This window comes from Anomaloglossus baeobatrachus, chromosome 4 (assembly GCF_048569485.1).
Source record: "Anomaloglossus baeobatrachus isolate aAnoBae1 chromosome 4, aAnoBae1.hap1, whole genome shotgun sequence".
Taxonomy (NCBI): Eukaryota; Metazoa; Chordata; class Amphibia; order Anura; family Aromobatidae; genus Anomaloglossus; species Anomaloglossus baeobatrachus.
Window position 1 is genome coordinate 10,392,646 of NC_134356.1, and position 27,478 is coordinate 10,420,123.

At 52.9% G+C, this 27,478-nt stretch overlaps 1 protein-coding gene across 1 annotated transcript in view; it reads left to right on the forward strand.

Annotated features, from left to right (window-relative positions):
- Positions 1-25,518, forward strand: part of ERC1 (ELKS/RAB6-interacting/CAST family member 1) — a 109,055-nt gene extending 83,537 nt beyond the window's left edge. Inside the window, 4 exon segments of the mRNA XM_075343601.1 lie at positions 2,538-2,685; positions 6,488-6,589; positions 18,836-19,024; positions 21,312-25,518. Coding sequence (XP_075199716.1) covers positions 2,538-2,685; positions 6,488-6,589; positions 18,836-19,024; positions 21,312-21,449 — 577 coding nt within the window. The 3' untranslated portion in view covers positions 21,450-25,518.
- Positions 25,519-27,478: the final 1,960 nt, after the last annotated feature.

Consider the following 27,478-nt stretch of genomic DNA (forward strand, 5'->3'; position numbering starts at 1 on the left):
TAATCCTCAGTATCTGTATTATTCTGTATATATACACTGCACAGTACCACTTCTCCTGTCCTGTATACTGAGGTGTAATCCTCAGTACCTGTATTACTCTGTATATATACACTGCACAGTACCACTCCTCCTGTTCTGTATACTGGGTGTAATCCTCAGTATCTGTATTATTCTGTATATATACACTGCACAGTACCACTTCCCCTGTCCTGTATACTGGGTGTAATCCTCAGTATCTGTATTATTCTGTATATATACACTGCACAGTACCACTTCTCCTGTCCTGTATACTGGTGTAATCCTCAGTATCTGTATTATTCTGTATATATACACTGCACAGTACCACTTCTCCTGTCCTGTATACTGGGTGTAATCCTCAGTATCTGTATTATTCTGTATATATACACTGCACAGTACCACTCCTCCTGTCCTGTATACTGGGTTGTACTCCTCAGTATCTGTATTATTCTGTATATATACACTGCACAGTACCACTTCTCTGTCCTGTATACTGGGTGTAATCCTCAGTACCTGTATTACTCTGTATATATACACTGCACAGTACCACTCCTCCTGTTCTGTATACTGGGTGTAATCCTCAGTATCTGTATTATTCTGTATATATACACTGCACAGTACCACTCCTCCTGTCCTGTATACTGAGTGTACTCCTCAGTATCTGTATTATTCTGTATATATACGCTGCACAGTACCACTTCTCCTGTTCTGTATACTGGGTGTAATCCTCAGTATCTGTATTATTCTGTATATATACGCTGCACAGTACCACTTCTCCTGTTCTGTATACTGGGTGTAATCCTCAGTATCTGTATTATTCTGTATATATACGCTGCACAGTACCACTCCTCCTGTCCTGTTATACTGGGTGTAATCCTCAGTATCTGTATTATTCTGTATATATACACTGCACAGTACCACTTCTCTTGTCCTGTATACTGGGTGTAATCCTCAGTATCTGTATTATTCTGTATATATACACTGCACAGTACCACTTCTCTTGTCCTGTATACTGGGTGTAATCCTCAGTATCTGTATTATTCTGTATATATACACTGCACAGTACCACTTCTCCTGTCCTGTATACTGGGTGTAATCCTCAGTATCTGTATTATTCTGTATATATGCACTGCAAAGTACCACTTCTCCTGTCCTGTATACTGGGTGTAATCCTCAGTGTCTGTATTATTCTGTATATTATGCACTGCAAAGTACCACTTCTCCTGTCCTGTATACTGGGTGTAATCCTCAGTTGTCTGTATTATTCTGTATATATGCACTGCAAAGTACCACTTCTCCTGTCCTGTATATATACACTGCACAGAACCACTTCTTTGCTGTATACTGGGTGTGATTCTCGGGTCTCGCAGTTGGAGCAGACCTTTGTTCCCTGGCGGTGCTCATGTGATGTTACAGACGCACAGTGACCCCCGCCTGGTTGGGGTCAGTCAGTTGGGGGGCTGAGGATTAATGTGCCTGATTCTGGGTCCCGACCACTGAAGCATCACTTTCTGGTTGTGTCAGTTCTGGAATGCAGGAGGGGGCAGAGATATGATGTGGGGGTTCCCAGGAATATCCGCAGGGGTCCTGCTGTCGGAGCAGCCATTGGACATGTTGATCCTGTCGTTTATTTGGGTATTCCAGTATTCGTAAAGTATTAGGACTGTGCGGGGTCCGCTGGGACTATTTCGGGTGTTGCATCCCCGCCCCACAAACTGCGTCATGTGCAACCAGAAGTCTGAATTATTTGTAACAGATCTCGGTCAGCAGCACAGAGTATTTCAGCAGATTACATACATTTCTTGTCAGAGTTCATAGATTAAGAGCTAAAAGTGGAAGTAGCTGCGCAGAGTATTTCAGGAAAAAGTGCTCTTGCAATGGAGGGAAGAGCGAAAGAGAAGGTTCCCCCAGCAGCACAGAGTATTTCAGGAGGTGAGTGCAGTGATCTTGTCAAAGTGATAGGATACTTGGCCCTCACAGCAGTGCAGAGGATTTCAGTACATGAGTGCACTGTGAGTAAGGGGCCCTCAGCAGTGCAGAGTATTTCAGTATGTCTTAAGTGGGAGATTATGGTGCCCCCTGCAGCACAGAGTATTTCAGGAGCTGTGTGCCATGTGTGTTGTGCACATAAGTCCTTGTCCTCGGCCTGCGGCATCAGGTGTGACTTCCCATTGGTGATCCCATTCTGCCACTTGACGTCCTGTTAACACCCGTCCTACAGAGGTCAGACCCCACTTCACATAGTTTATTTTAGACCCCGTGTTTGCCGCCTGTCTGCCCCTCCCCCGCTGTGACATCCCCCCACCATGGGATACTTAGTTGTCATTCAGCTTCCTGACCACCCGTGTGGCCGCCATATTCAGTCTGGATGATGTTCATCTCGGTTATCATGATGATGGGGCTTCGGGGGGCGCCGTGTGTCCGATGTCCTCACCTTCTTCTCGGTTTTCATGATGATGGGGCTTCGGGGGGCGCAGTGTGTCCGATGTCCTCACCTCTCTGCGCTCCTCTCCTCACAGGCAGGAAGCTTTGCTCGCCGCCATCAGCGAGAAAGACGCCAACATCGCGCTGCTGGAACTGTCCTCGTCCCGTAAGAAGAAGACGCAGGAGGAGGTGGCGTCACTGAAGAGGGAGAAGGACCGGCTGGTGCAGCAGCTCAAGCAGCAGGTGAGACTGCAAAGATCTAATAGGGCCCCATACTCTAGTCACAGCCATAGCGGCTTGTACAGAGAGCAGTGCATGCTGGGAGCTAAGAAATCTGGACAGAGAGCAGTGCATCCTGGGAGCTCAGGTGTCAGTGCAGAGAGCAGTGCATCTTGGGAGCTCAGGTGTTGGTGCAGAGAGCAGTGCATCCTGGGAGCTCAGGTGTCAGTACAGAGAGCAGTGCATCCTGGGAGCTCAGGTGTCAGTACAGAGAGCAGTGCATCCTGGGCGCTCAGGTGTCTGTGCAGAGAGCAGTGCATCCTGGGAGCTCAGGTGTCAGTACAGAGAGCAGTGCATCCTGGGAGCTCAGGTGTTAGTACAGAGAGCAGTGCATCCTGGGAGCTCAGGTGTCGGTACAGAGAACAGTGCATTCTGGGAGCTCAGGTGTCAGTACAGAGAGCAGTGCATCCTGGGTGCTCAGGTGTCAGTACGGAGAGCAATGCATCCTGGGAGCTCAGGTGTCTGTGCAGAGAGCAGTGCATCCTGGGAGCTCAGGTGTCTGTACAGAGAGCAGTGCATCCTGGAAGCTCAGGTGTCTGTACAGAGAGCAGTGCATCCTGGAAGCTCAGGTGTCAGTACAGAGAGCAGTGCATCCTGGGTGCTCAGGTGTCAGTACGGAGAGCAATGCATCCTGGGAGCTCAGGTGTCTGTGCAGAGAGCAGTGCATCCTGGGAGCTCAGGTGTCTGTGCAGAGAGCAGTGCATCCTGGGAGCTCAGGTGTCTGTACAGAGAGCAGTGCATCCTGGGAGCTCAGGTGTCAGTACAGAGAGCAGTGCATCCTGGGAGCTCAGGTGTCGGTACAGAGAGCAGTGCATCCTGGGAGCTCAGGTGTCGGTACAGAGAGCAGTGCATCCTGGGAGCTCAGGTGTCGGTACAGAGAGCAGTGCATCCTGGGAGCTCTGGTGTCGGTACAGAGAGCAGTGCATCCTGGGAGCTCAGGTGTCGGTACAGAGAGCAGTGCATCCTGGGAGCTCAGGTGTCGGTACAGAGAGCAGTGCATCCTGGGAGCTCAGGTGTCGGTACAGAGAGCAGTGCATCCTGGGAGCTCAGGTGTCAGTACAGAGAGCAGTGCATCCTGGGAGCTCAGGTGTCGGTACAGAGAGCAGTGCATCCTGGGAGCTCTGGTGTCAGTACAGAGAGCAGTGCATCCTGGGAGCTGCCTCAGCGCACAGTCACCTCCACTAACCCTTTGCTGGCAGGGTGTCCGCAGCCCCCATGGGGGACGCCTATAAATCAGGGTCTGGCAGGCGGCTTTCTGCTCTAGGATGGGTGTGACTCTCCGCAGATGAGAGGATGACATCAGATGGAAACGCTCCCAGCAAAGGGGAAAAATCCTCTCTGTCACATGTCGCCTGTACGCGGAAAACGAGCTCCGCCCACAACGACCGTATGTGACAGGAGCGAGCCCCCACTACTATACCATATGGTACGTTCCGCCGGAGCCAATGTTTGTATCATTATAAGGCCACATGGGATGGCCCATCAGCGGTGTCAGCAGAGGGGTGTCTGCTTTATGTCACGCCCTGTCACATTTTCCTATCGCGAATCCCTGATGAATCACATCAGTGGTGGACGCACGAATCCCACCACCCGCCCCCCTGCCCGGAGTGCTGTGCCTCACAGTGCCCCACATGGTATAATAATCCCCCCTTTTTCCTAAGCCTACCTGCTGCTCGTGAGGACTGAAACCTCAGCAACTCCCTCCTGTCATTAGATAGGTCCGCCATTGATGGTCACAGCTTTCCCAGGAGCAGAGTCCTCCTATGAGAGACGGCGGCGGCACCAGAGATGTGGGAATGTTCCTGTGTCACCCTGGCATGTGGCGTCCGACTGGTCCTAATCGTCAGCTCCTCGGCCCGCTGACCCCGCTACCCGGGAACTCCGCTGTCCAGTAACACTGACTCCGAAATTCTTCCATCGAGACGTAAAACAGAATAAATAATCAGGAAAGTTACATAATATCACAGGAATGAGCGGAGCAGCGGAACCCTTAAAGGGACGGTGACAGGATTGCTGACACTGCCCGTCCCCTACCTGCCGTGCCCACTCCATGGGTCCCGCTCCCACCATCAATCACACCGGCTTCTGCTTGTCAGGTGACGTCTCCCCCAGAATATCCCAGATTCTTCACTGCAGGGAAAGCAAACAACCATCTCGTCATGTGACTGACGAGCGACACCGACAGGGCGCCTGCATGTCCTCACATCACAGACACAGACGTGGCTCCACTGTCCTGGGGTACAACAGCCCCCGCATCAAAACATGTCCATCTGTACTTCCTGTATTATACTCCAGAGCTGCACTCACTATTCTGCTGGTGCAGTCACTGTGTACATACATTACATTACTGATCCTGAGTTTCCTCCTGTATTATATACTCCAGAGCTGCACTCACTATTCTGCTGGTGCAGTCACTGTGTACATACATTACATTACTGATCCTGAGTTTCCTCCTGTATTATATACTCCAGAGCTGCACTCATTATTCTGCTGGTGCAGTCACTGTATACATACATTATATTATTGATCCTGAGTTACCTCCTGTATTATACTCCAGAGCTGCACTCACTATTCTGCTGGTGCAGACACTGTGTACATACATTACTGATCCTGAGTTACCTCCTGTAATATACTCCAGAGCTGCACTCACCATTCTGCTGGTGCAGTCACTGTGTACATACATTACATTACTGATCCTGAGTTAACCTCCTTTATTATATTCCAGAGCTGCACTCACTATTCTGCTGGTCATACATTACTCCACCAGCAGAATAGTGAGTGCAGCTCTGGAGTATAATACAGGAGGTAACTCAGGATCAGTAATGTATGTACACCGTGACTGCACCAGCAGAATAGTGAGTGCAGCTCTGGAGTATAATACAGGAGGTAACTCAGGATGAGTAATGTATGTACACAGTGACTGCACCAGCAGAATAGTGAGTGCAGCTCTGGAGTATAATACAGGAGGTAACTCAGGATCAGTAATGTATGTACACAGTGACTCCACCAGCAGAATAGTGAGTGCAGCTCTGGAGTATAATACAGGAGGTAACTCAGGATCAGTAATGTATGTACACCGTGACTGCACCAGCAGAATAGTGAGTGCAGCTCTGGAGTATAATACAGGAGGTAACTCAGGATCAGTAATGTATGTACACCGTGACTGCACCAGCAGAATAGTGAGTGCAGCTCTGGAGTATAATACAGGATGTGAGCACGGTGGTGTTTCAGGGCTCCCGTGTTCTTTCCTCGCCCCCCGTTCTTGGCTTCGGCGCCCGGTTTCCACCTTGTCTTGGGGTCGCTCCTCGTTCCTGTTTTCGGTGACGCCTCCTCGTGTCGGTGACTTTCAGCCCAAGTTGAAATAGTTTGTCTTGTGTGTAATATTTATCTGCCCCCGGGGGTCCCATCGCTGTCAGCAGCCCCCCCTGACTGCGCGGCACATCTGTGCGAGTTTTGCTCTGATGTCCCACGTATGTATTCAGCTGTTAACCCTTGTCCTTGTTGTGGCTGGGTGACCCCCTTCTCGTTTTTTTTATTTGGGGGGGGTATTGTAGGACAAGATGTACTTGCTGAGAGCCTGCGCTGTTAACCCTTTCCTGTGGATGTTTGGTATTGTGTGCGCACCGCCCTCTTGTGCCCCACATTACGGCGCGGGCAGGTTGGGGGGTTGTATGCCGCCATACTGACAGGCACCCAGCTTTCCCGCCTTTCACACCTTTTTCTGCAGTTTCTTTCCGTTTTGTTTGTAACCTTTTTTTTCTCGCAGACGCAAAACAGGATGAAGCTGATGGCCGACAACTACGAAGCCGACCACCTGAAGACGTCCGCCCAGTCCAACCAAACCAACCACAAGCCCTCCCCCGATCAGGTAGGACGGGGCCTAGGAGCCCCAATATTACCCCCGTAGAGGCGCAGCGAGCTCCCCTCCCTCATAGTAAGGGGCGCAAGTAACGTGGGTTTGCAATATGGCGGACAGAACGGCGCCACCGCGCGGTCACATGACTCAGACCATGCGTCATGTGACTTCGCGGCATTACCCATAGGGGGTGCAGAATTTCCTGTGAGCTCGCTGAGTGAGATCCGTTAGATCAGATTGCTCCGTGTGTGTGTAATATTGTCTGTTACTAACCTGGTGTCTGTTTTGTCCCTCACGCTGCTCTGACGCCTCTTCTACCCTCATCCACCCCCCTAGGATGATGAGGAGGGTATTTGGGCATAACCAATGAGATGATTAGGTCAGCCATTTTGTTCAGAACGGTGAGAATTGGCCTCGGCTTGGTCCCGGGATCTGTCGTCTTTTGCATGTCCGTTGTGTCTGCATGTCACCAGTCTCGTATGTCCCCCCCCCCCCCCCCACCGCCCCTGGCATGTGCCCGCTGCTGCCCTCCTCCTCCTCTCCATCTGTGGCGGCTCGTATGGCCTCTCATCGACAGTGGCGTATTGTGGTAATTAATGGTTCCTGTCTTTATTGTGCCTGTTACATGTGCCGCATTATACCGCTGACCTCAGCCATTAGGGGCGCCGGTCTCTAGTCTGCCCCCGGCCGCTGCGGCCTGTCCCCCCCCACCCCTATTCTAGGCCGGTACCAGGTCCGGTAAATCTCATGGCTCAGGATAGACGGCCGCCCATATCGGACTCCTGATTAGTTTTTTTTTTTAAAGTTTAAATCCCCCCCCAAAAAAGAAGAAAAAAACCTGCACCCCCCCGAAATGACATCATGACAGTGACGCTTTGTTCTCACCACCCAGGAGCTGAAAGTGAAAGGTGAAGGGGTTAATCAGGGGTTAATCCCGCTGCTTTTTGCTTTTCTCGTTTTTTTTTTTCTCCTCCTCCCTTCACTGTTGTTGGAGAGATTCACGGAGCATGTAATTAGCGGAATGCCGAGGACCCCCAGCCCGGCCCCCCCACCTGTGATGTCTATGGGAACCACATAGCTGCTGCCTATTCAGGCAGTCACCGAGCCCTCACTGACCCTCTGCCACCCGGCAGCTTCTACCAAGCACACTGTAACGAACCCTCTGCTGTGAAACGCAACAGAAGCACAATCCCCCCCCCACAGCCCCCCATGTCCTGATAGATATATCTGCACAGTATCTACACAGCCCGGTATAATGGAAGTGCGACAGCAAGCGGAGATCCTGAAAATGGGGTAGAACCGAATAGCAAAGACGAGAACGTAGAAATATTCAATGTGCCCACCGCCCAGTGTCTGTGCCCGCCTCCAGTGTCTGTGCCCGCCTCCAGTGTCTGTGCCCGCCTCCAGTGTCTGTGCCCGCCTCCAGTGTCTGTGCCCGCCTCCAGTGCCTGTGCCCGCCTCCAGTGCCTGTGCCCGCCCCCGCCAGTGTCTGTACCCGCCCCCGCCAGTGTCTGTACCCGCCCCCCGCCAGTGTCTGTACCCGCCCCCGCCAGTGTCTGTACCCGCCCCCGCCAGTGTCTGTACCCGCCCCCGCCAGTGTCTGTACCCGCCCCCGCCAGTGTCTGTACCCGCCCCCGCCAGTGTCTGTACCCGCCCCCGCCAGTGTCTGTACCCGCCCCCGCCAGTGTCTGTGCCCGCCTCCAGTGTCTGTGCTCGCTTCCGCCCCCGCCAGTGTCTGTGGCCGCCTCCTCCTCCTCCAGTGTGTGTGGCCACCTCCACCCCCCTCCAGTGTCCGCCCGCCCCCCCTCCAGTGTCTGTCCGTGCCCCCCTCTCCCCCTCCAGTGTCTGTCTGTACCCCCCTCCAGTGTTTTTGTCTGTACCCCCCTCCAGTGTCTGTGCTCACCTCTGCCCCCCCCTCAGTGTCTGTGCCCACCTCTGCCCCCCCTCCAGTGTCTGTGCCCACCTCCCTCCCCGTTCCAGTGTCTGTGCCCTCCTCTGTCCCCCTCCAGTGTCTGTGCCCACCCCTGCCCCCCTCCAGTGTCTGTGCCCACCCTCCCCGTTCCAGTGTCTGTGCTCACCTCTGCCCCCCTCCAGTGTCTGTGCCCCCTCTAGTGTCTGTCTGTACTCCCCTCCAGTGTCTGTGCTCACCTCCCCCCTCCAGTGTCTGTGCTCACCTCCCCCCTCCAGTGTCTGTGCCCTCCTCCCCCCCTCCAATGTCTGTGCCCTCCTCCCCCCCCTCCAGTGTCTGTGCCCCCTCCAGTGTTTTTGTCCGCCCCCCCCCCCGTGTATGTGCCCACCCCTGCCCCCCTCCATTGTCTGTGCCCACCTGTGCCCCCCTCCATTGTCTGTGCCCACCTGTGCCCCCCTCCATTGTCTGTGCCCACCCCTGCCCCCCTCCAGTGTCTGTGCTCACCTCTGCCTCCCTCCAGTGTCTGTACCCTCCTCCCATCCCCCTCCAGTGTCTCTGCCCCCCTCCAGTGTCTGTGCTCACCTCTGCCTCCCTCCAGTGTCTGTACCCTCCTCCCATCCCCCTCCAGTGTCTCTGCCCCCCTCCAGTGTCTGTGCCCTCCTCTGCCTCCCTCCAGTGTCTGTGCCCTCCTCCAGTGTCTGTGCCCCCCTCCATTGTCTGTGCCCTGCTCTTCCCCCCCTCCAGTGTCTGTGCCCTCCTCCAGTGTCTGTGCCCACATCTGCCCCCCTCCAGTGTCTGTGCCCTCCTCCAGTGTCTGTGCCCTCCTCTGCCTCCCTCCAGTGTCTGTGCCCCCCTCCATTGTCTGTGCCCTGCTCTGCCCCCCTCCAGTGTCTGTGCCGTCCTCTGCCCCCCCTCCAGTGTCTGTGCCCACCTCTGCCCCCCCTCCAGTGTCTGTGCCCACCTCTGCCCCCCCTCCAGTGTCTGTGCCCACCTCTGCCCCCCCTCCAGTGTCTGTGCCCACCTCTGCCCCCCCTCCAGTGTCTGTGCCCTCCTCTGCCTCCCTCCAGTGTCTGTGCCCCCCTCCATTGTCTGTGCCCTGCTCTGCCCCCCTCCAGTGTCTGTGCCCTCCTCTGCCCCCCCTCCAGTGTCTGTGCCCACCTCTGCCCCCCCTCCAGTGTCTGTGCCCACCTCTGCCCCCCCCTCCAGTGTCTGTGCCCACCTCTGCCCCCCCTCCAGTGTCTGTGCCCTCCTCTGCCCCCCTCCAGTGTCTGTGCCCTCCTCTGCCCCCCTTCAGTGTCTGTGCCCTCTTCTGCCCCCCCCCTCCAGTGTCTGTGCCCACCTCCCCCTGTGTCCCACCTGGGACTTCTCTTATCGGAGACCCTCCAGCCGGCCGGGGTGCGATGTTAAGTGTCGGCCATTGTCCTTATCTTGTGCCTGGTGCTTCTGCCGTCACATTCCTGCCCACAGACGACATCTCGCAGGACACTAAATATTTGGTTTCTCGGCAACGCCCGGCGGTGAGGGGCGCGGGCAGCCCTCGGTGACGGCCCATTCACATGTAGTCTTCTGGCTTCACACTAATTTGTACCATCACCAGCGGGATTCTGGGTAAGCAGTAAGCGGTGACCCCGGCTGCCATAGACAACAATGGTTCCTGTGCGGTTTCCGGCGCTGCGCCCCCCGGCCCGCGCACCGGCTGTTAGTTCTGGCCGCGCCGATGATGTTGTCTCTTTAATTTTCGCAGCAGAAAACAATGGCGCATACATGGGATGCTGTTTGCACGGGGGTCGGCCCCGGCCGCGCCGGAGGGGATCGTTTTCAGATCTCGTCCCCGCGGCTCAGTGTGAGGTGGAGCTGGCCGCACTTCTGAGGAGACACTCACAGACACGGGGTCCCTTGGCGCCATCTCAGAGCATCCAAGGAGCATCTTGGATGGTCTCTTCCGCTTCCCTTTCCCAAAATGCGGCCCTCTCACCCTACAGAGCGAACATGTCGCCCCCTCATGCACAATTAACCCCGTCATTGCTTGCAATAATGACAGACCTATTTTTCGTAATTCAAAGGCTGCAAGTCTTCGGGCATGCCGGATAAAGAAACCACAATGAAGCCACCTTGCTTTACACTGCAGGCTGCACTCTCTAATGCAAAGTAGAACAAAAAGATGAATACACCGCGATTGTCACCAGAGCTGCTGCTCATCTTATTATCCCCCCGTGGCCCTGCGCCGCCTGCACCCCTCCTTCGGTCGTCGGCCCTGCGCATCTCCCCCCTTTGGTGGTTGGCCCTGTGCGTCCTATTTGGTTGTCATCGTCCCCCCCCCTCCATGGTCATTGGCTTTGCACCTGCGCGTCGTCCCCCCCCCTTCAGTCATCTGCCCTGCACCCTGGCCCCCCAGTCATCGGTCCTGCGCTCTCACCCCTCTCAATCACATCAGTCCTGCACCCCCCTCAGTTGTAGGCCTTGTGCCCTCATCAGGCCCTGCGCGTCCCCCCTTCGGTTGTCAACCTTATGTCCCCCTTTGTCAGCCTTGCACGACCCCCACCTTTGTCAGCCTTGCGTCCCCCCTTCGGTTGTCGGCCCTGCACGACCCCCACTTTTTTCAGCCTTGCGCCCCCCAATCCTCCCCTTTTTGTGAGGCCTGCGCTTCCCCCACCTTGGTCACTAGCCCTGCGCCCCCCCCCCCCCCCGCGGCCCATCGTCGGCCCCTGCCGCTCACAGCCCCGAGCTCTCATTGCAGTATCTTCATTAATGAAGCGTGCACCAGGGACGACGATCTTAATGAAGTTGAAGCGCCCGGGCTTAGGCGCGCTGCTGATCTGTGTGGAGCGTAACCCGCTTTGGCGCGCTCCGTTTCATCTGTGATCCCCCCATTGTCACCAGGATCTGCCCCTGAATAGGAGGATTATCAGCCGGCGATCACACGCTGTGCGCGGCGCTGTCACCCGGGGCTTCCCCATACAATCTATTCTTGGACCCCCTCTCCCCACCCCCGCTCCTCTCCTAATCCGTGCAGGAACTGGGAAAGCTGGGTGACGCTGGCCACCATTACAGCGCTGACTGGAGGAGTCGCATGTGCACAGTATACAGACCCCGCGGGGAGGGATGAGCTGTATCTGCCGCCTCTCCCCTAATTCCGACCCCCCTATCCCTGCTCGGGCCCCCGTGTTGGTACAGACGCAGTTGGTGGTTTATGTAGTTGATGTTTTACACCTGCAGATCAAAGCGCAGACGACGCCGACAACTACTGTCCGTAACATCCCAACCAGATGGCGAGGTCGCCCCCCGGGACATAAAGCCGTCATCATGGGGGGCCGGCGAGGGAACTGTACGATCTATTATCCTACTGAAGAACAATGCAGGCGCCTCTCCCAGTAATGGCTGATAACAGGGAGTAATAGATTGTACTCACCTGTCCTACAGTCTCCTCCCCCAGTAATGGCTGATAACAGAGAGTAATTGTACTCAACTGTCCTACAGTCTCCTCCCCCAGTAATGGCTGATAACAGGGAGTAATAGATTGTACACTCGCCTGTCCTACAGTCTCCTCCCCCGGTAATAGCTGATAACAGGGAGTAATAGATTGCAGCCCCTGGGTATTGGAGCCCTGTGGACTTATGTCGTGTATGAGGGGCACAGTGTGTACGGGGCCTTGCGGGGTCCTTGGCTTTTATCTGTGTCCAGGCCGCACAGTGCAGCCCCCCTCCGTATCTCTGCTGTTTGTCAGAGCTTCTATATCCCCCTTATCCGGTGCTGACAGCCTCTTGGCCGGCGCTGAGACATGTCACCCGACAGCCGCCTGTGAACGTGACCGTCAGATCTGGTATCTCTGAGCCGTGTGGTGTATACGGCCACCGCGCTGTATACAGAGGTGGTATCTGAGCTGTGTGGTGTATACAGCCACCGCGCTGTATACAGAGGTGGTATCTGAGCCGTGTGGTGTATACGGCCACCGCACTGTATACAGAGGTGGTATCTGAGCCGTGTGGTGTATACGGCCACCGCGCTGTATACAGAGGTGGTATCTGAGCTGTGTGGTGTATACGGCCACCGCGCTGTATAGAGGTGGTATCTGAGCTGTGTGGTGTATACGGCCACCGCGCTGTATACAGAGGTGGTATCTGAGCCGTGTGGTGTATACGGCCACCGCGCTGTATACAGAGGTGGTATCTGAGCCGTGTGGTGTATACGGCCACTGCGCTGTATACAGAGGTGGTATCTGAGCCGTGTGGTGTATACAGAGGTGGTATCTGAGCCGTGTGGTGTATACGGCAACTGCGCTGTATACAGATGTGGTATCTGAGCCGTGTGGTGTATACGGCCACCGCGCTGTATACAGAGGTGGTATCTGAGCCGTGTGGTGTATACGGCCACCGCGCTGTATACAGAGGTGGTATCTGAGCTGTGTGGTGTATACGGCCACCGCGCTGTATACAGAGGTGGTATCTAAGCCGTGTGGTGTATACGGCCACCGCGCTGTATACAGAGGTGGTATCTGAGCTGTGTGGTGTATACGGCCACCGCGCTGTATACAGAGGTGGTATCTGAGCTGTGTGGTGTATACGGCCACCGCGCTGTATACAGAGGTGGTATCTGAGCTGTGTGGTGTATACGGCCACCGCGCTGTATACAGAGGTGGTATCTGAGCCGTGTGGTGTATACGGCCACTGCGCTGTATACAGAGGTGGTATCTGAGCCGTGTGGTGTATACGGCCACCGCGCTGTATACAGAGGTGGTATCTGAGCCGTGTGGTGTATACAGAGGTGGTATCTGAGCCGTGTGGTGTATACGGCAACTGCGCTGTATACAGATGTGGTATCTGAGCCGTGTGGTGTATAAGGCCACCGCGCTGTATACAGAGGTGGTATCTGAGCTGTGTGGTGTATACGGCCACTGCACTGTATACAGAGGTGGTATCTGAGCCGTGTGGTGTATACGGCCACCGCACTGTATACAAAGGTGGTATCTGAGCTGTGTGGTGTATACGGCCACCGCGCTGTATACAGAGGTGGTATCTGAGCCGTGTGGTGTATACGGCCACCGCACTGTATACAGAGGTGGTATCTGAGCCGTGTGGTGTATACGGCCACCGCGCTGTATACAGAGGTGGTATCTGAGCTGTGTGGTGTATACGGCCACCGCACTGTATACAGAGGTGGTATCTGAGCCGTGTGGTGTATACAGAGGTGGTATCTGAGCCGTGTGGTGTATATACGGCAACTGCGCTGTATACAGATGTGGTATCTGAGCCGTGTGGTGTATACGGCCACCGCGCTGTATACAGAGGTGGTATCTGAGCCGCGTGGTGTATACGGCCACCGCACTGTATACAGAGGTGGTATCTGAGCTGTGTGGTGTATACGGCCACCGCACTGCATACAGAGGTGGTATCTGAGCTGTGTGGTGTATACGGCCACCGCGCTGTATACAGAGGTGGTATCTGAGCTGTGTGGTGTATACGGCCACCGCACTGTATACAGAGGTGGTATCTGAGCCGTGTGGTGTATACGGCCACCGCGCTGTATACAGAGGTGGTATCTGAGCTGTGTGGTGTATACGGCCACCGCGCTGTATACAGAGGTGGTATCTGAGCTGTGTGGTGTATATGGCCACCGCGCTGTATACAGAGGTGGTATCTGAGCTGTGTGGTGTATACGGCCACCGCACTGTATACAGAGGTGGTATCTGAGCCGTGTGGTGTATACGGCCACCGCGCTGTATACAGAGGTGGTATCTGAGCTGTGTGGTGTATACGGCCACCGCGCTGTATACAGAGGTGGTATCTGAGCTGTGTGGTGTATACGGCCACCGCACTGTATACAGAGGTGGTATCTGAGCCGTGTGGTGTATACGGCCACCGCGCTGTATACAGAGGTGGTATCCGAGCCGTGTGGTGTATACGGCCACCGCACTGTATACAGAGGTGGTATCTGAGCCGTGTGGTGTATACGGCCACCGCGCTGTATACAGAGGTGGTATCTGAGCTGTGTGGTGTATACGGCCACCGCACTGTATACAGAGGTGGTATCTGAGCCGTGTGGTGTATACAGAGGTGGTATCTGAGCCGTGTGGTGTATATACGGCAACTGCGCTGTATACAGATGTGGTATCTGAGCCGTGTGGTGTATACGGCCACCGCGCTGTATACAGAGGTGGTATCTGAGCCGCGTGGTGTATACGGCCACCGCACTGTATACAGAGGTGGTATCTGAGCTGTGTGGTGTATACGGCCACCGCACTGTATACAGAGGTGGTATCTGAGCCGTGTGGTGTATACAGAGGTGGTATCTGAGCTGTGTGGTGTATACGGCCACCGCGCTGTATACAGAGGTGGTACTGAGCCGTGTGGTGTATACGGCCACCGCGCTGTATACAGAGGTGGTATCTGAGCTGTGTGGTGTATACGGCCACCGCACTGTATACAGAGGTGGTATCTGAGCCGTGTGGTGTATACGGCCACCGCGCTGTATACAGAGGTGGTATCTGAGCCGTGTGGTGTATACGGCCACCGCGCTGTATACAGAGGTGGTATCTGAGCTGTGTGGTGTATACGGCCACCGCGCTGTATACAGAGGTGGTATCTGAGCTGTGTGGTGTATATGGCCACCGCGCTGTATACAGAGGTGGTATCTGAGCCGTGTGGTGTATACGGCCACCGCGCTGTATACAGAGGTGGTATCCGAGCCGTGTGGTGTATACGGCCACCGCGCTGTATACAGAGGTGGTATCTGAGCCGTGTGGTGTATACGGCCACCGCGCTGTATACAGAGGTGGTATCTGAGCCGTGTGGTGTATACGGCCACCGCGCTGTATACAGAGGTGGTATCTGAGCCGTGTGGTGTATACGGCCACCGCGCTGTATACAGAGGTGGTATCTGAGCCGTGTGGTGTATACGGCCACCTCGCTGTATACAGAGGTGGTATCTGAGCCGTGTGGTGTATACGGCCACCGCGCTGTATACAGAGGTGGTATCTGAGCTGTGTGGTGTATACGGCCACTGCACTGTATACAGAGGTGGTATCTGAGCCGTGTGGTGTATACGGCCACCGCGCTGTATACAGAGGTGGTATCTGAGCTGTGTGGTGTATACGGCCACCGCGCTGTATACAGAGGTGGTATCTGAGCTGTGTGGTGTATACGGCCACCGCACTGTATACAGAGGTGGTATCTGAGCCGTGTGGTGTATACAGAGGTGGTATCTGAGCCGTGTGGTGTATACGGCCACCGCGCTGTATACAGAGGTGGTATCTGAGCCGTGTGGTGTATACGGCCACCTCGCTGTATACAGAGGTGGTATCTGAGCCGTGTGGTGTATACGGCCACCGCGCTGTATACAGAGGTGGTATCTGAGCTGTGTGGTGTATACGGCCACTGCACTGTATACAGAGGTGGTATCTGAGCCGTGTGGTGTATACGGCCACCGCGCTGTATACAGAGGTGGTATCTGAGCTGTGTGGTGTATACGGCCACCGCGCTGTATACAGAGGTGGTATCTGAGCTGTGTGGTGTATACGGCCACCGCACTGTATACAGAGGTGGTATCTGAGCCGTGTGGTGTATACAGAGGTGGTATCTGAGCCGTGTGGTGTATATACGGCAACTGCGCTGTATACAGATGTGGTATCTGAGCCGTGTGGTGTATACGGCCACCGCGCTGTATACAGAGGTGGTATCTGAGCTGTGTGGTGTATACGGCCACCGCACTGTATACAGAGGTGGTATCTGAGCCGTGTGGTGTATACAGAGGTGGTATCTGAGCCGTGTGGTGTATATACGGCAACTGCGCTGTATACAGATGTGGTATCTGAGCCGTGTGGTGTATACGGCCACCGCGCTGTATACAGAGGTGGTATCTGAGCCGTGTGGTGTATATACGGCAACTGCGCTGTATACAGATGTGGTATCTGAGCTGTGTGGTGTATACGGCCACCGCACTGTATACAGAGGTGGTATCTGAGCTGTGTGGTGTATACGGCCACCGCACTGTATACAGAGGTGGTATCTGAGCTGTGTGGTGTATACGGCCACCGCGCTGTATACAGAGGTGGTATCTGAGCTGTGTGGTGTATACGGCCACCGCACTGTATACAGAGGTGGTATCTGAGCCGTGTGGTGTATACGGCCACCGCGCTGTATACAGAGGTGGTATCTGAGCCGTGTGGTGTATACGGCCACCGCACTGTATACAGAGGTGGTATCTGAGCTGTGTGGTGTATACGGCCACCGCACTGTATACAGAGGTGGTATCTGAGCCGTGTGGTGTATACGGCCACCGCGCTGTATACAGAGGTGGTATCTGAGCTGTGTGGTGTATACGGCCACCGCGCTGTATACAGAGGTGGTATCTGAGCTGTGTGGTGTATATGGCCACCGCGCTGTATACAGAGGTGGTATCTGAGCCGTGTGGTGTATACGGCCACCGCGCTGTATACAGAGGTGGTATCCGAGCCGTGTGGTGTATACGGCCACCGCACTGTATACAGAGGTGGTATCTGAGCCGTGTGGTGTATACGGCCACCGCGCTGTATACAGAGGTGGTATCTGAGCTGTGTGGTGTATACGGCCACCGCACTGTATACAGAGGTGGTATCTGAGCCGTGTGGTGTATACAGAGGTGGTATCTGAGCCGTGTGGTGTATATACGGCAACTGCGCTGTATACAGATGTGGTATCTGAGCCGTGTGGTGTATACGGCCACCGCGCTGTATACAGAGGTGGTATCTGAGCCGCGTGGTGTATACGGCCACCGCACTGTATACAGAGGTGGTATCTGAGCTGTGTGGTGTATACGGCCACCGCACTGTATACAGAGGTGGTATCTGAGCCGTGTGGTGTATACAGAGGTGGTATCTGAGCTGTGTGGTGTATACGGCCACCGCGCTGTATACAGAGGTGGTATCTGAGCTGTGTGGTGTATACGGCCACCGCACTGTATACAGAGGTGGTATCTGAGCCGTGTGGTGTATACGGCCACCGCGCTTTATACAGAGGTGGTATCTGAGCCGTGTGGTGTATACGGCCACCGCACTGTATACAGAGGTGGTATCTGAGCTGTGTGGTGTATACGGCCACCGCGCTGTATACAGAGGTGGTATCTGAGCCGTGTGGTGTATACGGCCACCGCGCTGTATACAGAGGTGGTATCCGAGCCGTGTGGTGTATACGGCCACCGCGCTGTATACAGAGGTGGTATCTGAGCCGTGTGGTGTATACGGCCACCGCGCTGTATACAGAGGTGGTATCTGAGCCGTGTGGTGTATACGGCCACTGCGCTGTATACAGAGGTGGTATCTGAGCCGTGTGGTGTATACGGCCACCGCGCTGTATACAGAGGTGGTATCTGAGCTGTGTGGTGTATACGGCCACCGCGCTGTATACAGAGGTGGTATCTGAGCCGTGTGGTGTATACGGCCACCTCGCTGTATACAGAGGTGGTATCTGAGCCGTGTGGTGTATACGGCCACCGCGCTGTATACAGAGGTGGTATCTGAGCCGTGTGGTGTATACGGCCACCGCGCTGTATACAGAGGTGGTATCCGAGCCGTGTGGTGTATACGGCCACCGCGCTGTATACAGAGGTGGTATCTGAGCCGTGTGGTGTATACGGCCACCGCGCTGTATACAGAGGTGGTATCTGAGCCGTGTGGTGTATACGGTTACCGCGCTGTATACAGAGGTGGTATCTGAGCCGTGTGGTGTATATGGCCACCGCGCTGTATACAGAGGTGGTATCTGAGCCGTGTGGTGTATACGGCCACCTCGCTGTATACAGAGGTGGTATCTGAGCCGTGTGGTGTATACGGCCACCGCGCTGTATACAGAGGTGGTATCTGAGCTGTGTGGTGTATACGGCCACCGCGCTGTATACAGAGGTGGTATCCGAGCCGTGTGGTGTATATGGACACCGCGCTGTATACTCCGGTCTCCAGCCGGCCCCGCATCCCCTTATGAAGGCTTTATCTGAGGTGTTTTAGGATCTCTGCTTGCTAATTCATATCCAGAAGCTGAAGCCCGACCGCTGCTCGCTGAGGGTTTGCTACATTGTATCGTGTCAGCGGCAGATGCTTCTCTTGTCCTCATCATTTGCTACAATGTATCAGTGCAGGTAAAATGCGTCAGTCTGGATCCACCTCGATATATTTTACCTCCACACACCTAAGGGGAGCGGCCGCCTTTATTGTTTGTGTTCCCATCCTTCTTGCCCCTCTTCTCCATACACCTTCTCTGTGCAGTGACTCTTCACTCGGTGGTGGTCCTGATCGGTGGTGGTCCTGTTGCTTGTCATGTCGGTGGGGATAGATGTGCCGTCCTCAGACTTTGCCTCACCTCCTGCCTTCTCTTCTGTCCTAGATGATTCAGCCCCTCTTAGACCTCGACCAGAATCGCAGCAAACTCAAACTGTATATTGGGCATCTGACTGCTCTGTGCCAGGACCGAGACCCCCAGATCCTGCAAGCGCTTCGCCCGCCCGACTCCTACTACCTGGATGACAACCGGGCAGTATGGGAGCAGAGGCTGCAGAAGATGACGACCGAACAGGTGAGAGGCGGGGGCAGCAGTTAGGGAGCTCCCCCTAGTGGTGGCTGCAGACAGGATCTTATCATGTGTCTCTGTATACAGGGAGCTCCCCCTAGTGGTGACTGCAGACAGGATCTTATCATGTATCTCTGTATACAGTGAGCTCCCCCTAGTGGTGACTGCAGACAGGATCTTATCATGTATCTCTGTATACAGGGAGCTCCCCCTAGTGGTGGCTGCAGACAGGATCTTATCATGTATCTCTGTATACAGGGAGCTCCCCCTAGTGGTGGCTGCAGACAGGATCTTATCATGTATCTCTGTATACAGGGAGCTCCCCCTAGTGGTGAATGCAGACAGGATCTTATCATGTATCTGTGTATACAGGGAGCTCCCCCTAGTGGTGGCTGCAGACAGGATCTTATCATGTATCTCTGTATACAGGGAGCTCCCCCTAGTGGTGGCTGCAGACAGGATCTTATCATGTATCTCTGTATACAGGGAGCTCCCCCTAGTGGTGGCTGCAGACAGGATCTTATCATGTATCTGTGTATACAGGGAGCTCCCCCTAGTGGTGGCTGCAGACAGGATCTTATCATGTATCTCTGTATACAGGGAGCTCCCCCTAGTGGTGGCTGCAGACAGGATCTTATCATGTATCTCTGTATACAGGGAGCTCCCCCTAGTGGTGGCTGCAGACAGGATCTTATCATGTATCTCTGTATACAGGGAGCTCCCCCTAGTGGTGGCTGCAGACAAGACCTTATCATGTATCTTTGTATACAGGGAGCCCCCCCTAGTGGTGACTGCAGACAGCATCTTATCATGTATCTCTATATACAGGGAGCCCCTCCTAGTGGTGAATGCAGACAGGATCTTATCATGTATCTCTGTATACAGGGAGCTCCCCCTAGTGGTGGCTGCAGACAGGATTTTATCATGTATCTCTGTATACAGGGAGCTCCCCCTAGTGGTGGCTGCAGACAGGATCTTATCATGTATCTGTGTATACAGGGAGCTCCCCCTAGTGGTGGCTGCAGACAGGATCTTATCATGTATCTCTGTATACAGGGATCTCCCCCTAGTGGTGGCTGCAGACAGGATCTTATCATGTATCTCTGTATACAGGGAGCTCCCCCTAGTGGTGGCTGCAGACAGGATCTTATCATGTATCTGTGTATACAGGGAGCTCCCCCTAGTGGTGGCTGCAGACAGGATCTTATCATGTATCTCTGTATACAGGGAGCTCCCCCTAGTGGTGGCTGCAGACAGGATCTTATCATGTATCTGTGTATACAGGGAGCTCCCCCTAGTGGTGGCTGCAGACAGGATCTTATCATGTATCTCTGTATACAGGGAGCTCCCCCTAGTGGTGGCTGCAGACAGGATCTTATCATGTATCTCTGTATACAGGGAGCTCCCCCTAGTGGTGGCTGCAGACAGGATCTTATCATGTATCTCTGTATACAGGGAGCTCCCCCTAGTGGTGGCTGCAGACAGGATCTTATCATGTATCTCTGTATACAGGGAGCTCCCCCTAGTGGTGGCTGCAGACAGGATCTTATCATGTATCTCTGTATACAGGGAGCTCCCCCTAGTGGTGGCTGCAGACAGGATCTTATCATGTATCTCTGTATACAGGGAGCTCCCCCTAGTGGTGGCTGCAGACAGGATCTTATCATGTATCTCTGTATACAGGGAGCTCCTCCTAGTGGTGGCTGCAGACAGGATCTTATCATGTATCTCTGTATACAGGGAGCTCCCCCTAGTGGTGGCTGCAGACAGGATCTTATCATGTATCTCTGTATACAGGGAGCTCCCCCTAGTGGTGGCTGCAGACAGGATCTTATCATGTATCTCTGTATACAGGGAGCTCCCCCTAGTGGTGGCTGCAGACAGGATCTTATCATGTATCTCTGTATACAGGGAGCTCCCCCTAGTGGTGGCTGCAGACAGGATCTTATCATGTATCTCTGTATACAGGGAGCTCCCCCTAGTGGTGGCTGCAGACAGGATCTTATCATGTATCTCTGTATACAGGGAGCTCCTCCTAGTGGTGGCTGCAGACAGGATCTTATCATGTATCTCTGTATACAGGGAGCTCCCCCTAGTGGTGGCTGCAGACAGGATTTTATCATGTATCTCTGTATACAGGGAGCTCCCCCTAGGGGAGGCTGCAGACCGAATCGTATCATATAACTATGGTTATGCTGGCGATTGGATTTTCTTGCCTGGAGACTTTAACCATTATGTGCCCGGTCCCTTTTGCATATTTTGCTGCTTCATTCAGTTTTCCCATTTCTTTTAGCTGAGTGAAGAGCTGGAGAAATGTGAGCAGGAGAGCGCAGACTTGCAGGAATTCGCCAATACCATCCTCCAGCAGATTGCAGATCACTGCCCCGATATCCTGGAACAAGTTGTCAATGCCTTGGAGGAGTCGTCCTGACAGCGCAGAGGTGGAGGTGGCCGCCCGGGGACACCAGTGTTAGTCCACGAGTTATCCTTCTCCCCTCCGCTCGCCGGCTCCGGCCTGGGGTAGAGACCGCACATCCAGCCTTGCACTGCCTGTCACACACTGCACTGTACGCACCGTTACTCCGGGGGCTTCTTGTGGTTTCTGGGGTTGTAGTATAACCCCTTCCACTAGGACCAAAAAAAATAATTCTCCTTTTTCCTCCCCGCGGTCGTCGGTCACCGGATTTTCACTACAGAAATGCAATAGGGGCGTTTGCCCGGACCCTTGTGGCAGTGATGATGAGGACGGTGGCGGCGGAGACGGTGTCAGGGGTGGAACTTTTAGAAACTTAGATTTCTTTCCAAGGTCAAATTTCACAAACTGCTCCCGATTCCACCCGTCTTCAGGATGTCGGACGGCTCGCAGGCTCCAGGGCCCATCCTCAGCGCGGTAATGGGGGGGGTCGTCCAATTTTGCACAGATTCTTTCGTTTATTGTGAAGGTTATTTTTTCAGCCAGTATCCGTTCATCAAACCTACGATCCACCAGCGCGACTACCACCCCCAGCATCTTCACTGTCGGACGCCAGCTCGTCCTTCCTGGAGACCAGGTCCTATATTCCGAATTTGTTACATAGACTGAAGAAAAAATGCCCCCGTGTCCCAAGGGAGGAATCTGCAGCAAACGGCAGGGGGCTGTAGTCCAAAAAAAGGTCCACGTGCCCTGTTTTGTAACCTTTGACTGACTGGTTGCTGTGGTTGTGTTGCTTGACAATCTTGTTGTTAGGGCAGGATATCCCTAGTAACAAGGCTAGGCTGTCTCTGTGCTGACCGCCATGACATCTGCTTCTCTTGACTGTTATGTTGGCGGCATCATCCTGACCTGCCGGGGCCGAGGAGACGCTGCGATAAATCACGGAAGGAGACGAGCGTCCCGTGGATCGGTTGTGAGACATACACGTAAATGTGCGACTCCCCCCGGCCCTGAATGCGGGGTCTTCTACACGGTCTCCCCCCAAAACCTCTGCTGAACTCAGGAATTCAATCTATCATTCAGAATCCATACAATCCCAAAATAACCAAGAGGTTTAAAGGGGGAAAGAGCGTGAAATCCGGAGACTGCGGAGTATAAATCAGGAGCCGTCGGGTGCGGAGTCTCTGCCGAGTGGAAAAAATCCTAAAAGGCAACACGAGGAGGCAAGTGATGGCTTACACAACCCCGGCGTCTGCGGCTCCGGGGGGCTTCAATCACCGACCCAGAGGACCGAGGAGACGGTCACATCTGCCGGAGCTGCAGACTGAAGACCACCTCTCACTGCGGCCTTTACAATACGATAAGGAAGTCAGACAAGCCTTAAAGGGTCTTCACTGGAGAAGTGCTAAAGCGGTGGGGGTCTGATCCCCGAACGTTTGTGATGGGAGACCTCGGACTCTGGCTACAGACATTGAGTGGCGTTGAAGTATGTATGTTAGATCAGCTCTTCTTAGCCATGGTCCATCACCTGGAGGGGACAGGTCTCCCGGTGGTCCCAGCAGTCTGACCCCCTACAAGATAGGCGAGGTTTAACATCTAGTCCAACATCCTTAAAATCTCTTGTTGTTTCCTGATACAGAGTTCCAAATCCCCTGCAGTGATCCATATATGATAACTTTTTCCTGCATGCAGCCACTAGGGGGAGCTCCTGTGTACAGATATATACAGGCTCCACTAGGGGGATCTCACTGTATACAGATATATACAGGCTCCACTAGGGGGAGCTCACTGTATACAGATATATACAGGCTCCACTAGGGGGATCTCACTGTATACAGATATATACAGCCTCCACTAAGGGGATCTCACTGTAAACAGATATATACAGCCAACACTAGAGGGAGCTCACTACATACAGATTTATACAGCCAACACTAGGGGAGCTTAATGTATACAGATATATACAGCCAACACTAGGGGAAGCTCACTACATACAGATATATACAGTCCCCCTTAGGAGAAGCTCACTACATAGATACATACAGCCAACACTAGGGGATCTCACTGTATACAGATATATACAGCCCCCACTAGGAGGAGCTCACTAAGGAGATATATTCAGCCAACAGCGGAGGATGTTCACTACATATAGCTATATACAGCCCCATAAGGGGGTGCTCTCTGCATATAGATTTATACAGCCACCACTAGGGGGAGCTTACTGCATATCAATTTACAAAGCCAATATCAGAGGGAGTTCACTACATACAGACATACAGATATATATAACCATCACTAGAGGGAGCTCACCCACACAGCTCCCACTCGGGGGAGCTCACTATATACATATCTATACAACCACCACTGGAAGGAGATCACTACATATATATCTATACAGCCACCACTAGAGGGAGCTCACTGCATACGGAGATACCATTCAGTACAATGTATAATCTGTCTGCGGTGAGCTCCAGTGGTGGCTGCAGGAAAACTGATTGTATTAGATCTATGGCTGTGCAGAGGATTTGGAGCTCTGTATCAGAAACGTTTAGCTTAGACCCTGACAATGGTTTAGGAATGGATCGTGTTTTGAGCGCAGCTCTGGATGTGACTGCAGCATAAGACCTACAGTCTGACCGAGGGGGTCACCTCGCCAAGAACATTGCAATATTTCATTTTTTTACAAGAAGGATCGTTGCAAAGAATCAAGAACCACAAGATCCCATCGATCCTGATCATCTTATACACAAGCTGCAAAAAAAAAATACCACCCATCCGTATTTCTTCATCCTGAGACTGAGAAATGGGTGGAATATTCTCTATATCACTACAGACAAATCTTACTGAGCAAAATGGCTGCCGCTGCTATACGTTTTTAGCGTTATGTGGGGGAAGGGGAAGTGTTTTGGGGATTTTTATTTTTTTGGGGGGGAATTTTTGTGTCAAAAGGAAGACAAACCCTCCGTTCTGACGTGGAGTCGTGTAATAACCTGGATCTTTCAGGCCTTTTAACTTCTTTTGTTTTGTGTGGTTTTTGCTGCCTGCGCCGGGCCCTTAACATCCCCCCCCGACCCCTTGTGTACGTGTCATATAATGTCTGTTACTTCCGCTAATGACAGAATGACCCCCCCGTCCCTTATTGTCCACGATGTTGGTGCGTTTGGGGGCCCTCCAGGCGCATAAAAAACCCACATAAGTAATAAAATGTCGCGCGTATCCCATATTGATATGCAGGTGTATAGACGTATGATATGTGCGCGCGTGGTTTGCGTATGAATAAGTCGCCATATTGGATCTTAGTTTTTGTTTTTTTCACTGCTTGAATTTGTCTAATATGGAGGGGTCTGCTGCCCGCCGGGGAGCGGGAGATGTCAGCTATGTGGGAGGGTGGGCTGCAGCCCGCCGGGGAGCGGGAGATGTCAGCTATGTGGGAGGGTGGGCTGCAGCCCGCCGGGGAGCGGGAGATGTCAGCTATGTGGGAGGGTGGGCTGCAGCCGGTGTCCTCGGTCACGTGGCATAGGACTGAGTACGGCCGGTGCCCAGCGGCTGCGGATGATGGTTCCATATCCCGATATTAGTGCCTTTATTGAAGCGGATCGAAACGGGGGAAAAAAAGCCGGCGTCCAGTTTTATGTAAATGAATTTCTGCAAGTTTCTGAGATCCAGCGCCAATAATATGTCTGATAATAAAGGTATAGACCGGCCTAGGGTCAGTGATGAGCGGGGTGTAGGATTGCACAAATATAATGGCATTTTATACTTTTTTTTTTTTTTATTTATTTTTTGTTTTTACTGGTTGTAAACAGAGCCCCCTTTTGGTAAAGCATCGTAAACCACACACCCTTAGGGAACCACACCCATACAGTGAACAATACCCCGTAAAAAACCACACCCACGCTTAGTGAACAATACCCCTTAGAAATCACACCCATGCTTAGTAAACCACACCCACACAGTGAATACCCCTTATGAAACCACACCCACAACGATACACCTTAGAAATCACACTCACGCTTAGGGAACCACATCCACACAGTAAACAATACCCCTTAGGAAATTACACCCATGCCTAGTTGAACCACACACTCATGTTAATGAATAATTAACAATACCCTGTAAAAAAAACACACCCACGCTTAGTGAACAATACCCCTTAAGAACCCACACCCATGCTTAGTAAACCACACCCACAATACCCCTTCTTTGAAAACCACACCCACAATACCCCTTCTTTGAAAACCACACCCACAACAATACCCCTTCTTTGAAAACCACACCCACTCTTCATACAGTCCTTCATAAACCACACACCCACATTTAATAGTGAATGCCTTCTTAGGAAACCACACCCACACTTAGCTGGGTTTCTAAGGGGTATTGTTAACTAAGTGTGGGTGTGGTTTCCTAAGAAGGCATTCACTATTAAATGTGGGTGTGTGGTTTATGAAGGACTGTATGAAGAGTGGGTGTGGTTTTCAAAGAAGGGGTATTGTTGTGGGTGTGGTTTTCAAAGAAGGGGTATTGTTGTGGGTGTGGTTTTCAAAGAAGGGGTATTGTTGTGGGTGTGGTTTTCAAAGAAGGGGTATTGTTGTGGGTGTGGTTTCCTAAGCATGGGAGTGGTTTACTATACATAACAATACCCCTTAGAAACCCAGCTATGTATAGTAAACCACTCCCATGCTTAGGAAACCACACCCACGCTTAGGAAACCACACCCACGCTTAAACAATACCCCTTATGAACCCACATCCACACTGAGTGAACAATACCCCCTTCTTAGAAAACCACACCCACACTTAGTGGACACCCCTTAGTACACCACATCCCCACACTTCGTAGTAAACAATGCCTTCTTAGCAACCCCCCCTAATTAGTGAACACCCCTTAGTCAAGTGGGTGTGGCTTCCTAAGGGGTGTTCACTAATTAGGGGGGGTTGCTAAGAAGGCATTGTTTACTACGAAGTGTGGGGATGTGGTGTACTAAGGGGTGTCCACTAAGTGTGGGTGTGGTTTTCTAAGAAGGGGGTATTGTTCACTCAGTGTGGATGTGGGTTCATAAGGGGTATTGTTTAAGCGTGGGTGTGGCTTCCTATGTGTGGGGTGTGTGGCTTACTAGCTAAAGGTTGCGCTGTGATTTACAATTTGTTTTTTTCTTCTGAAACTGAAGTAGGCCTGTGTTGATCTCCGCTCGTTGTCTGTGAATGGAAACTTTTTTTTTACATCTAAAGGCTGACGACCGCTAACAACGCAGTTTTTCTTACAGCTGAAGGTTTGTTACACTTGCGTCCAGTCTACGAGTGGAAACACAACAGCAGCCCAAATCTCTAACCGTTTGTGTCGGCGCAGGTTACTCTACTCTAGAGCCAGGGATTGGCCAAACTGTAACAAACATTGTAACAAACCCCATACAGGTCCAGAAGAGCAAGCTGTAAACGTTGCGACCCTGTATCCAGTGTAGACAATTCTCTGGAATCCAGAGGAACAGATTGTAAAATACCATAGAAGCAGCAGCGTCTTTACATCAATGAGGATTTGCCGAGGCCGAACGCAACTGTAACAAACCCTCAGCGGTGAGAAGTGTTAGGATTTCCGTCTGATTTGTTTCCGTTCATTCACTGCAAAGTTTTAACTTTTTATGAAGTTTCTTGAATCATTTATATAAAACTGGACCTCCCTTTTAATTCCTGGGGCTATTAAAGGCATCTTCACTGAATATATGGATTCTTAAAGGGGTCCTCCACCTTTTCACACTTTGACAGCAGAGAGGCGATGCTGACGGTCTGCCCCCAGCAAATGTATCCAATGGTTCCCATTGGTCGCTTGTCTGGTAGAGAACCCCTTTAAGTTTATTTAAAGGGGCAGATCCATTTGTTTACATGATATCACGTTGCACATAAAGCAAGTGCAGTTTTCTTGGAGTTTGTGCCATCAATGCTCAAGCATCATCACAACAGCAGATATGTGCGAAAAGCCACCATATTGCTACTTAGCGTCATCCCCTCCAGCAACAGATCTATAGTGCAGCCCTGTACCGTGAACGCGGGGTC